The following is a 13,983-nucleotide window of genomic DNA, read 5'->3' as shown; positions in this document are numbered from 1 at the left end:
TCCCCGTGGCCAAATGATATAATTTATAATGAAGCTGACTTTGAGTTATTTGTACCTCACCTCTTTCGGTTTGAATATGACACTTTCATTTGAGGAAGCTATCTAGCTTGAGCTAGCTTATCCTCTTCACACATTAACAGTGAGGACAAAGAATGCGCTCTGTAAGTGAATGGTAATTCTGCTTTGGTGCCCACTGATGCCTGAAATAATGGATAGAGGGGCAACTGGAGTATTCCTCTATAAGTTAAGCTGGACGGTTGCATATGTGATTTAAAACTGTACTTGATTCTTTATTTCTGTGTCTTTATTTCTTAGAAAATAGAAGAACTTCAAAAGGAGAATGAGAAATTGAAGGAGGAGATGAGTTCTATAGCTGCAGGGGTATGTACATGTTCATCAGTTGAAAATTGTAAAATTTTTGTTACTTAGCTTAAATGTGATTATTTCAGCTTGATTGTATTGAAAGCTTGAATCTTATTTGAACCTCTTTTGAGTTTGAGTTTCCAGAACTAAACAGTACTGGTTTCATAATTATGAGAAAACATGGACGTGACCTGAGTAGGGCTCGTACCTATGATCCATGGATTGAGAAGATAGACACCTGAACTTTTATATCACTGCTCCCCTTTATTGTATTGTTAACAACCATTTACTATACTGGAATTCTTGCCATGCTGTCATACTGGAGAACTGGCATGACTTAGATAAAGTGTGCAGCAGAAAATTCAGTTCTAAAAATAGCCCTCATTCAGTTTTTTGTGAATATGATTTTTTGAATTCTGAATGGATTTTCTTCAAATAAATTGCATAAACCCCTGAAAGGACTTTTCTTGGCTATAACTGACTGCATGAAATCTGTTTTATTTTGCATTAACTTTTTGCACCTGATTCAGTCTGTGATGATTAGGTTGTGCTTAATTCTACTATTTCCCAGAACATGTCTATGATATAAGTATTAATGTATGTACTGTAGAACTGGTTTATTTGTGTTATATTAAATTTGGTATATTTCAGTCGGCAGTTTCCAGTCAGCAGAGACAAAAGTTACAAGATGATCTTGCAAGAACTCAGTCCCAGTTACAGGGCAGCAGATCTGTAAGTTTTACGTATATATATATTATATCTGACCTGCGGTATACTTTGATCTCAAGCCTATAGCCAGGAATAAAACAAAAATCATGGACAATCATTTTCATTTATTTGAAAATTGGACAAGGTTTTGTTACACCCAGATGACTTATTTTGTTTAACAGCTTAAACTGTTATTGGTATTTATATGTTCATGAAAATGTGTATGTACACAATTCAGATTTTAGCTACAAAAGTATTCTGGAGTATGTTGTAAAATTTTAGAATATTTGTCTTCTTTGTATCAAACCTTAAGTCAGTGTTTTATGTATATATTTGGTTGTATTTTAGAGTGGCGAGTCAGAAGAACTAAGACGGAAGATGGCAGCTTTACAGGTAGAACTGGATGCTGGTAAGGTACGTAAAAATTATATAAGTACACTTATTATTGCTACAAAAATATGCCTTTTATGACCTTTCATTAATTAAAGTGGTTTATTGATTCAATTAGCATCAATTCTAAAAGGGTTCAAATGTCAGCTCCCTTGAAAAGCGACTTCTAAATTCAGGATCATTTCTTGAGAGAGAGAGAAAAAAATGGCTAAGAAAATAAAAACAAGACATTGAAAAAAAGTAAGCGCAAAACATCCTAAACAAGAGTTAGAAAATGACTGCGATTGGATTGACAAATTTACTTAATTCTTTTTTCATATATCAAACATAAAAATAAATTAACTGATTGTATTATAATGGAAGAATGGATCAAAACCCTGAATTAATTTTCAAATAAAAATTTAGAACCACTTTAATCTTGGCATTTTTCTCTACCATTTTTTATCAGTCATTAAAATGAAAAATGACACCATTACTTTAAAAATGCATAGGCAGCAAAATAATAATTGAAAAAATGCAGCACCTTCTTCTTGGATAAACATGTATTAAAATGGATGAATTTCAGGGCAAGGTTTCAGGAGGTGACCCAGGAATGGAAAATGACCTTGTATCAACGAAACATGAGTTACTTCGAATAAGAGACATGCTTGAAATGGCTGAAAAGGTAACATATGCAGAAAGACAAAATTAGAATTTGTTTCTGAATGTTCCTGTAAACAGTAAAAATGTCCACACCATTTTTATATGAATGTGACATAACAGCAGCAGATTCCAGACTGGGCTTCAGGCCTGCATGTCCCCTAAGATACATTTTCAAGCTGGGCTGGAATATTTCTGTGTCATTTTCATACATTGATAGGTTGTGATTTACTTCCTTACCGAAAAATTTAATTGCTGTCATCTGGTTGTTAATTCCCTGTCTGTGGATTTGACAGAGATTTTTATCAATCAGCATGCTTGAATGACTTGTACAGCAGAATGGCATATATGATTGGCTTATTACTTTCAAATCTTGTAATGAAAATAACAGAAATTGTGGCAAAAAAGATGTCTGAAAGTTGCTTAAACATAATAATATATTTTACTGCTGCAAACCAGAAATGAAGATAATGCTATCTATGTCTCTGTGCGAACTGATAATCTTTGCTGCCTTGCCCAACAGCCGAATCAAACATTAAAAGTTTGTCAACCAACAGTATAGACCCTGGTCAGTGATCTGCAGGTTTGCGTGTCTCTATACTGGTGGCATAGGCTGATTACTTTTTGTTCCAGTAGGGTAAGGGTGAATTTGAATAAATAATCTCCTGTTTGAACAATACCTTTACAGTAAGACTTTACATATATGCTGTACTGTTGATTTGCTCCTTTTGTTTGTATTTTGGATAATTAAATCCTGTATGTTAACAACAGACGGTTAAAATGTATGGACTAATCCATTTCAAAAACTCAGCAGGTTAAAAGTTAATGTTTATTCAATATATTTTTTCACATTGCCACATATGACAGTGTTACAAAAGGGAAAAAATACTCAGAAATGAGATATAAGACACTTTGAACTTACAGTGATTAATATTGATTACATTTTAGGAGCTGGAGAAGAAAGTGAGTCAAACAGCACCATTTAAGAACCTTAAACAGATGTTGATGAAGAAAAATGATACTCTAAAAGATCTTAGGAAACGTTTATCAAAGTAAGTACATGTACATATTAATACAATGGAAATTTTCCTAAGCCTAACACTTCATAATTTAGAATGCTACAAGAGCGAACAATTTTGAAGGTTTTATACAAAGAATAGTCAACTTCTGTATTGAGAAGGACCTAATAATTGTTACTGCCCACTAGGTGCTGACAAAAACCAATCTTTACTTCACACAGACATGCCAATATGTAAAATCTCTGTTATCTGGAATGGTTCTCCACAAATTGTAATCTGGAATAGTCCTCCATAAATCTGCAATTTTCATCTAATCCAGAAGCACTCCAAATGATAGAATTTCCTTTATACAAAATTTCTTGTCAGCAAGTTTTACAAGGCGTCTGTGAATGAATTTGAGGAGAATGTTTAATATATCTATGTTTGCTGAATATTGATGATAAATAGTTTGCTTTATGAATTCTTGTACTTAGCCAATTTTGTTCATACCATTGTAAAAACTATGTTAATAAATGAATGTTACAATTTCTCCTTTCAGGTATGAATCTGGGGATGACTAGTCTGGTGGCTTGTTGGTTGTGTTCATTATGGACAGGAAACATTCCATAACTTACATCATATTAACACAAGGACTGATATTACGATAGGAAATCCTAGAAAACTTCTGTCCTATATCTTTGTTACTGATTACAATATTAGATATAATAGAAAAAATGTTAGCACAATTATAACATAAATTTTCAGTCCTAATTTTATTAGAATTGTAAAACAGTTTTTGTCAATTTATATAACGTCACCTTATTGCACTAACTGTTTAATCTGTTTCAATTTAATAGGAGTTAACCAGTTATTGTACTAAGGTAACAATAATCTTTCATTTAATTTAAATTTTAGTAAAGCTGTAATCACAAATATAGTTTTAATTTAACTGTTAATTATAGTGATTTTTGTCCACTTTTATAGCAGTAGTTTCAGATCTTGTTAACCTTTAGCCTGCAGGTGACTGAATCTACCCATGCAACCAGTGCAGGCCAAGTTTAGCCAGCACTTCTGTCAGTTTCATTTGTGTTGAATAATGGAGAAACTAATGTTCTTTTACCTAGATGTACATTTTGTTTAACCCTTACCACGCTTTATATCTGAAATGGACTAGTCCATATATCAAAATGGACAAAATCATTTATCATTTTAAGGGAAAATTGCGAAATATGTTCTGACTGAATAGTGTGAACAAGATACTGCACAAATTAACTACCTGATCTTGGTCTGCACTGGTGACGCCTTCACTGGTCAGATGGGTACATGTATATTTAATTGTTGCCAAGCAGAGTATGGGTTAAAATTTCTCACAAGATATGAAGTAAGAATATGAATACAATGTGATTATAGTTTTTGAAAAAAAAATATATAATACATTTCGCTAGTTGCAGCCTGACACCCTTGAAAGTGAATTAGTCTATAATGGAAGGTCTGTAATACATTGTATCAGGTATGAGAATGAACCACGAAATAATTACATATTGCTATTTTTAGAAAGTTTTAGATGAATGATTTGATATTACATATATTTATATAGCAGATAATACAATGTTCTAGAGCAAAAAATTATTATTCATCATATTTAAATGTTAATACTAAGTAACTAAGAACTTTCTCAAAAAAAAATTTTCAAGCAATATTTTATAAGAAAATCCAAATGATACATTTCTACTGTTTTTATCAATATTTTAAGTATTTATGGAAAATGTGCCCATTGTAGACCAATCCACTTTAAAGGTACATTTTGTTCTTGTATTAGACAGATTAACATGTACATATAAAAATGTTAATCATCCATTTCTTTTTGGTTAGAACAGTTAAATTATAAGTCTTATGCACATCATTTGATAGGAAAATATTTTTTTTCTAATTTTTAAATAAATCAAAATTTGAACATACATATACATGTATCATTTCCATATAATCAGAATACAGACACTGAACAAGACTAAATGTTCAAACTGCATTATCAGGTGATGGTGGTATTCAAATGTGTGAGAATTTAGTTGATTTTTATTTATTTTTGATGAATTTATTTTTGGCATTGAGTGATTTACTTTCATTAATTATGCCATTATAAAATGTGACCAATGAGTAAAAGTTATGATGATAGTTAATTTATTTTGTAAACCTTCGGTATATGTTTCTTACAAACTTAAAGCAGAGCACCTCCAGAATCAGGCTACATGTGATGAAAATTTTGTGAAAGTATTTAAAATAGTAGACATTTACAATGTGGCAGAGTGGTAAATGCATCAGACTAGTAATCTTAGCACTACTGGCAATTATTGGTTCATATCTTGTCAGGTGGAAGCCATTGTTTGATAGAACAAGAAACTACACTCGTTTCTCAGTTCTGGTTTGTTCCAGTTTTAAACAATTTTGACAAGTAAAAGTCAGACAGATATTTCATTTACATTTTATGTTCAGAATAGAAACTAAATCCTGACTGGTTAATTTGAGAAAGGTGTCAAGGCATATTGGTCTCTGTTTTCATAACTGGGTATATTTGTTATTCAAAACTTTTCTTTTTATCAGAAATTGTATTTACTGTTAGAATTGTGTGTATGATTATGAATTTTAATGATTTTTTTCCTGTTATATTTATATATTATCACTGATATATATACCTCTGTCCGTCCAGTATGCTATAGCTATTATTGTTCAATATGCTATTGTTGTTGTTGTTATTGTTATAGTAAATGTGATTTGTATGTAATTGTCTTTTTGGCCTATCTTATGTACCTAACTTATATAAATGTCAAACTCCGTCTTTTGTAAACTGTGTATTATTTATAGTTATGTATAAATGGTAGACACATGTATCTCCTTTGTCACCAATCCATCATAATTGTTAAAGGATACTTTTTATGTATAATTAGTAAGATTGTTGAAAAAAGTTGGTTTTTTATAGAACCTCTGAATGCTTGAAATGAAGAGCTTTTGTAGCTTATATAGATCCCAGGCTAGCCTGCACCTCCATACAGCCTGACCAGGCTATATACTGTTGACTGATTAATTTCATCCTGTTGCTTGGACTGTTCCTAAGAATAATGGAAGCTGGACATGCCCATAAAACAAGGTTAGGAGGATATTGGTTCATTCGCTGAAATTATATTTTAAAAAATACTAACATTAGTAAAATGTTAAAATTGAACATATCGTAAAAATAATATGTTGATTTTTTGCTCTGAAAGCTATTGCCTTTTTTTCTTTGAGGAACTGGTTTTTAAATGGATGTGCAAAATGAGAGCTCAGTAGTTAGCACACACCTTTTGTTTCCCATAGCATGGGATTGTCTATTGTTGTCCTGTTTGTATATGTTTGTATTATTCATTAGATGCATAATAAGGATCACAAAACTATTATGTTTGTTTTTTTCTCTGACTTTCTGAACTTCTGCGTGCCTTATGAAAAAATGTTTTTTTTAACAAATTATTGGCTTTAAACCTTTGCATCGCTAGTGACCATAAAAACTGACCTTTGCCACCAGTGTTGAATCTGTCCTCAAGGTTATAAAAATTTAAACTGAGATCAGTCTCAAATCTCAGAATTTCCATTGGTACTTTGTACATTATTTGCAGGTTATTGACCAATGAAATGCATGAGATCAGAGTTTGAGCTTGAAAATTTATTTATAACCTTGGACCCAGGCCTTACTTAATATTAGTGAAGTCTGACAAGGCTGTATACCGATGGTTTCTTGATTTTGGGTATTTTAACATTGAATTCCCGTAATATTTCAATGGAATGTCCCGAACTCAAAAAAAACGGGACAAGTCCCATTACAAAAATAAAGGCATTTTTAAGGGTTGAAGATGTGAAACTCAAAAGTAATTTATTTTTGTCAGTGAAAGTTTAATGACAAAAGATAATCTCACGAGATAATCTTGTACTTCAGGAATGTTTTATTTTATAGATCTTTGATAACTGTGCAATATTGTTATAACTGTTTGAGCACCAGTAGTCAGTCTGTTAGTCGTAGTGCAAGGTTTGTCATATTTGATCAGTTTGTTAATTAGGTACTTGTGACGCCACAAGTAAATACAAACATAGAACAGGGCTAGTCTATACATAAGATCAGGTAACATAATGATGGCTTGTATAGTATGAAAAACAGTATTTAAATCTTTAAATCGCTGACATTAACACTGGGCAAATTGGAATGTTATGTAACACGTTTCCTTTACATTCATACAGCTGGGTTATATTGATATAGTGTTAAGAATGGTTATATGTTACATGTATGATATTATATATTGGTAGCAACATCATACAGATGACCTTTCATGTTAAGTTGTTATATCTCAATATTACCAATTGTTTTAAAATGTCACTCACTTTATTTTGCTCAAAATACCTGGAACTAAATGAAAAAGTTTTATTCACGGTGTCCATATTAAAACACTATCTTGTTGTTTAGTTCTATGTTTCTTTTTTTCTCAACGCGCTAATAGTAATATTATTGTGATCTTGCAAATAAATGGTAGATATATGTATAAAATTGTTCTTTTGTTTTATTTTTTCATTGATTACTGAGACGCTGTTCTTCATGTAAAGCTGACGCCAGCATTTTAACTATGTAAAAAAACTTTCGGATATTTAAGGGAATACAGTGAAGTGCACATAACCCACGTTGATAGGCATTGTAAAAGGTTCTTAGCGCAATAAAACCCGTGGTAATAACCTCGAGGAATACAGTGAAACTCACACAATCCACGGTGATAGGTCTTTTAATGGGTTGTTAGCGCACTAAAACCCACAGTGATAACCTCATGGGAATACAGTGAAGCTCACACAACCAACGGTGTCCTTTTAGTGGGTTCTTAGCGCAATAAAACCTGCGGTGAAAGCATCGCGGAATGAAGTGAAGCGTACACAACCCACGGTGATAGGCCTTTAAGAGGGTTCTTAGCGCAATAAAAGCCGCGTTGATAACATCAAGGTACAGTGAAGCTCACGCAACCCACGGTAATAGGCCTTGTAGAGGGTTCTTAGCGCAATAATACCCGTGGTGATATCCTCAGGGAATACAGTGATGCTCACTCAACCCACGGTAATAGACCATTAAGAGTGTTCTAAACGCAATAAAACCCGTGGTGATATCCTCACGAAATACAGTGAAACTCACACAACCCAAGGTGATAGGCCTTTTAGAGAGTTCTTAGCGCACTTCAACCCGCGGTGATAGCTTCTGGGAATACAATGAAGCTCACACAACCCACGGTGATAGGGCTTTTAGAAGGTTCTTAGCGCATTAAAACCCGCGGTGATATCCTCAGGAAATACAGTGAAGCTCACACAACCCAAGGTGATAGGACTTATAGAGGGTTCTTAGCGCATTAAAACCCGACGTGATAGTCTCAGATATACAATGAAGCTCACACAACTCACGGTGATAGGACTTAAAAAAAATTAATAAAACCCGCGGTGATAGCCTCAGGGAATACAGTGAAGCTCACACAAGCCATGGTGATAGGCCTTTTAGAGGGTTCTTAGCGCAATAAACCCGCTGTGATATCCTCAGGGAATACAGTGAAGCTCAAACAACCCACCGTGAAAGGCTTTTTAGAGGGTTCTTAACGCAATGAAATCCGCGGTGATAGCCTCGGAGAATACACTGAAGCTCAAACAACCCACGGTTATAGGCTATTTAGAGGGTTCTTAGTGCAATAAAACCCGCGGTGATAGCCTCAGGGAATACACTGAAGCTCACACAACCCACGGTGATAGGCCTTTTAGAGGGTTCTTAGCGCAATAAACCCGCTGTGATATCCTCAAGGAATACAGTGAAGCTCACACAGCCCACGGTGATAGGCCTTTTAGAGGGTTCTTAGCGCAATAAAACCCGTGCTGAAATCCTCAGGGAATACAGTGAAGCTCACACAGCCCACGGTGATAGGCCTTTTAGAGGGTTCTTAGTGCAATAAAACCCGCGGTGATAGCCTCAGGGAATACACTGAAGCTCAAACAACCCACGGTTATAGGCTATTTAGAGGGTTCTTAGTGCAATAAAACCCGCGGTGATAGCCTCAGGGAATACACTGAAGCTCACACAACCCACGGTGATAGGCCTTTTAGAGGGTTCTTAGCGCAATAAACCCGCTGTGATATCCTCAAGGAATACAGTGAAGCTCACACAGCCCACGGTGATAGGCCTTTTAGAGGGTTCTTAGCGCAATAAAACCCGTGCTGAAATCCTCAGGGAATACAGTGAAGCTCACACAGCCCACGGTGATAGGCCTTTTAGAGGGTTCTTAGTGCAATAAAACCCGCGGTGATAGCCTCAGGGAATACACTGAAGCTCACACAACCCACGGTGATAGGCCTTTTAGAGGGTTCTTAGCGCAATAAACCCGCTGTGATATCCTCAAGGAATACAGTGAAGCTCACACAGCCCACGGTGATAGGCCTTTTAGAGGGTTCTTAGCGCAATAAAACCCGTGCTGAAATCCTCAGGGAATACAGTGAAGCTCACACAGCCCACGGTGATAGGCCTTTTTAGAGGGTTCTTAGCGGAATAATACCCGCAGTGATATCCTCAAGGAAGGAATACAGTGAAGCTGATCCAACTTTGATTGGTAGCTACATTCCCAATTACAGGTCAAGTTCATTTAAAAGGGGTACTTTCGTGGAAAAAAATCCTGCCAACTTTTTTAATGGCACCATGAATTCATGCTGTTTGAACTTCTTGTGTGTAGAGTTTAAAATGTAACATCTCTTCTCTGTATGTACTCAAAAGATATTTAATTTACATTAAGCTATCTGACTTTAAAAAAGGGTATAGCAATTATCAGAAATGTGTGCATAATTTATCTTTAAACGTTAGTCGCTGATAAGGAAATAAACAAAGGTCTATAACATGACTTTATAATTTCCTTATTGGGTTATGAGTTAGAACGACATGCAATAACTCATAAGTTTGATAAACCATATTACGGCTTTTTTATAAACAAATGAGTTAAGGTATTTTCAAAGACGTAATGAACTTGATTAGTTAGAGTACAATATGAATTTTACACAAATGAGAGGACGAAGCTGGTCAGAGTAGTGTGGATGCGATATGCAATATTTGGACTTGCCAGCCGAGTTCATCATTAATTTGATAAAGTTTTGGATTCGGAAAATGAAAACGAGATTAAATTGATAAGATTCGATAAACAATGATTGTAGTAGGAAGATCAAATGGTGCAATCACTGTTAAATCATTGCTTACTTTTCATAAATTGAGAAATAAAAAAAGAAATGCGTTATGGTCTTATTATAACGCCATGTTACCAATCGTTCTTAATGTCATTTTTTAAGATCTAAAGTCTTATATTCCTAGCTTTGTTGTTGGCAATAAATTTGAATCATCCTTTCAGGCTGGATACCAACACACACCAAGTGCACCTTTTTGTAAAACGTTCCGGTTCGTTGAAACTGTTTCATGGGCCCATCTCGTCTTGTTACTGCCGGACGAGAAGTGATCTCTGTAAAAAGAAGAAAAAAGTTAATGTCGCCAAACAAATTTAAGGTATTGACAAAATGATGTAAAAATGGTGAAAAAAAGCTTCCTTTAATAATCTGTACGTATATATTTGGGTCCGAGAGGGAGCATCACTGAAATCGAGCCCAAGTGGGCGCATTTTTCATTTTTGTAAAATAATTTAAGAAAAACTGACTTCTGAATAGAAATATTTAAAACCAATCATGAAAAATGTGTAAACATGACTCGGTTTATGCTCCGGTAAGTTAAAATATAAGAAGGTTTTCAACCAGATTTCTTATAGGTTGTGGGAACAGTCCGAGTAGGAGCATTCAGAGGGGGAAAAAACGCTTATCCCGTTTTCAGGCCTAAACCAGACAATAAATCTATAAACTTTCTTTTACAATTATCTCAAGGACTGTAGACCTATTTACGACGCGGTCCTCTGTTATGAAATATTGACCGGAAGTAGTATTTTCTTGCGCATGCGCAATTTGCGTAGGGCAAAAAGAGCATCGCCTTACATAGAAATGTAGTAAAAGCTCATAGACAATTCCGAGTTAGTTTAAGGTAAAAAAAAATAGAAAATTATATAAAATCGCTTTTAACAGAACCACAAAAGATGCCTTTATAGCTTTGTGGCCAAAATTGACATAAAAAGGGCACGGAAAAGACGATTGTCTAAGAATTCCCCTTACAATCACGAACATGACATTGCGATAATTGTTGTAAAAAAATGTGGAAATATATATACATTTTTGTATTAGCAAATAAAGAAGTTAATTTTATTGTTGTTTAAATCGCCCATATAAAAACTAAATAAATTTTATAACATATAATCATCATAATTTTCATTCTGAAAAAAGTCGGAACCCGTAATAATGCTTTTATTAGTTTTCAGTTTACCTACATGTAATTTTATCAAATTTCAATCAATTTTATCCTTTATCCGGCTTGACTGTGATGCAGAATAGAAATTCTTTTAAGTCATATATATATATATGATAATTTTTCAAACTCTTGAGAAGTTAAGATGGGTGGTGAAATAACACACATTTTATCCTCGACGTTACACATGATACACTATTTGTCACTTCACAAAATTAATAAACATTGATGAGATTGGTATAAATAAAAGTTACTTACATTACGATTTTCGTAATGTTAAGGGATTAATTGTGTCATGGTACTAAAACGTCCTGGTTGATAAAGCTGGCAAATAACACCAGGTCACGTGTCAATCTGTTTGACACATATCACCTTGCCAATCCACTTTCAAAGGAATACCATAGGTACTTACCACTGTAATTCATCCCAAAATTTCTTTTTTTTTTTCGGTGACATAACTTAAAATTACGTCTTTTAAAGCCTCGAGTACGCTAAAATGTAGTATTTCTTTATTGCGCTTTTGCCCTTCACAGAATGCGCACGCGCGAAATGCAAAATCAGTTGCTATGGAAAAATCGTACTGTAAAAAGGTCTACAGCAATCTTTGGTGCGCTACATTATGTTTGGATACTCTTACTATTTCTTATAATAAAATCGTATTTTACCTTCAAGTCGATGGATTTTCTGCCAAAAAATGCTCCGAGTTGGAGCATGATGACTAAGTATCCTACCATTGTAATCATGAGTGTGATTCTTTATACAACATTAAAAATAGTACACAAACACATCAGAAATTGCTATTTTGTAAAAAAAATTTCAAACCGTGCGACCACATGCACGCATCACAAGATTCCCCTTCTCATAAGAGAAAGGGACAAGGATTTGTCCGCCCCTTTCTGAAAGGGGCTAACTAAATGTATTATTATTATTATTATTATTATTATTATTATTATTATTATTATTAAGTAAGTTTATTGTTGTTGTTATCGAGTTACAGCACCCAGACAGTAGACATCTCCGATATACATTATAATGCTGCACGTTTATAACGTTGATTTTCATTGGATAATCGTGACGTTTATATTATTAGTTATAAATATTTTGACAGGTTATATGGCCCTATATAAAAGGCTGTTTGGAAATATAACCCGAGCCGCTAGGCGAGAAAAAGAAAAATATTCTGTAACAAATTTCAAACTTGAAAAAAATCATTTCAGACTATTGTCTTTTGATTTATTAACTAAAGGTCTATGACGAATTATGTGTACATGCGTTATTTTAAGAAAAAAATGTTTATAAAATGTATGGCACGGCGCTTAAGTCATCATAAAATAATGATACATGCATTCCAATTCAAGACATCTCTAATGTATAATAACATTTTGTTCAATAGGTACAGCAAAATTTACTATATATTTGCCACTTTTATGAAGCCACTTGAAAATTTTTCTATATTACTACTTTAAAGAATTCTAACTCAAATTTGAATATTTTCATCTTCATTGGTGTTTCACCACATATAACAACCATTGTGTCCATTTCTTTATTGAAACACATAGTCACTGGATAAGCAACATGACAATCCGCTAATATGTCAGCTCTAACTGACTGTATACTGGATATGCACGGTGGTAACGCTGCAAAAGTAACCCAGAATTGTGCAATAAATGGCGGATACCTGGCAGGATTTCCAACGCAGGAAGTAAACTGGCCAATATATTCTTATTTAACCAATTTGAAAAAAAGGTATAGCCGCATACGGCTGCAAAGACATTATACTTTATCCCTCCTCAAGATTATTTCCCCAAAATTGCCTACTTTTCAAGATCATTCCTGAAAATAATGGCTTGACCACTGTTTTGAGCGTGAGTTTGACTTTTTGTCGGCTCTTATTAGTACAACAATTCATATAATACCGCATATAATTTCGATTTTGGTATGCAAATGACATTAAATTAACTTCTGGTGACGTAAAAAATGAAAATACGCTGATAAAATATGGTTCTAGTCATTTTTTATGAAGTTCGTGAATTGTTCTCCGCGGTAACGCCGGAAAATGTGATTTTTTTCCATATATGGTACTTAAGTATTACACGGTTTTAACGCCATTAATCGGCGAGTATAAGCACTTTTCAAAAATATTTTTATGGGGGAAACTTTAAATCATTTCATACAGAATTCATTTAGAAAATATAGACACCGAATCCGTCCCTGAAACCACCGAGCTATAAGCTTCGGAACATAAGTCTTTGTTGAAGTGAGTATGAAGCAATGCGTGAACAATTTCTAACTCAGGGAAACAATGGGGTTTGAACCGTTTATCATATACATAGCAATTTCTCAATATGCAAGAGCTTTGTTAAATTATTGCTATATCTCTAGTAGAATGATCTTAAAAGTAAGCATTTTCGTGGAGGGATAAAGTATAATGTCTTTGCAGCCGTATGCGGCTATCGACCTTTTTTTTCG

General features: G+C 34.0%; 1 protein-coding gene across 1 annotated transcript; it reads left to right on the top strand.

Annotated features, from left to right (window-relative positions):
* Window positions 1-315: 315 nt before the first annotated feature.
* Window positions 316-4,255, top strand: LOC132752493 (leucine zipper transcription factor-like protein 1; the record flags this gene model as incomplete). Its single annotated transcript, XM_060742821.1, is given in 6 exon segments — window positions 316-381; window positions 1,015-1,095; window positions 1,420-1,485; window positions 2,027-2,125; window positions 3,049-3,152; window positions 3,658-4,255. Coding segments are annotated over 6 exon segments (438 nt in total), but the record flags the coding sequence as incomplete, so codon positions are not given.
* Window positions 4,256-13,983: the final 9,728 nt, after the last annotated feature.

This window comes from Ruditapes philippinarum, unplaced genomic scaffold (assembly GCF_026571515.1).
Source record: "Ruditapes philippinarum isolate M1 unplaced genomic scaffold, ASM2657151v2 ctg19941_1_1_1_1, whole genome shotgun sequence".
NCBI lineage: Eukaryota > Metazoa > Mollusca > Bivalvia > Venerida > Veneridae > Ruditapes > Ruditapes philippinarum.
Note: the sequence above shows the minus strand (reverse complement) of the source record. Positions and strands in the feature narration are given on the sequence as shown.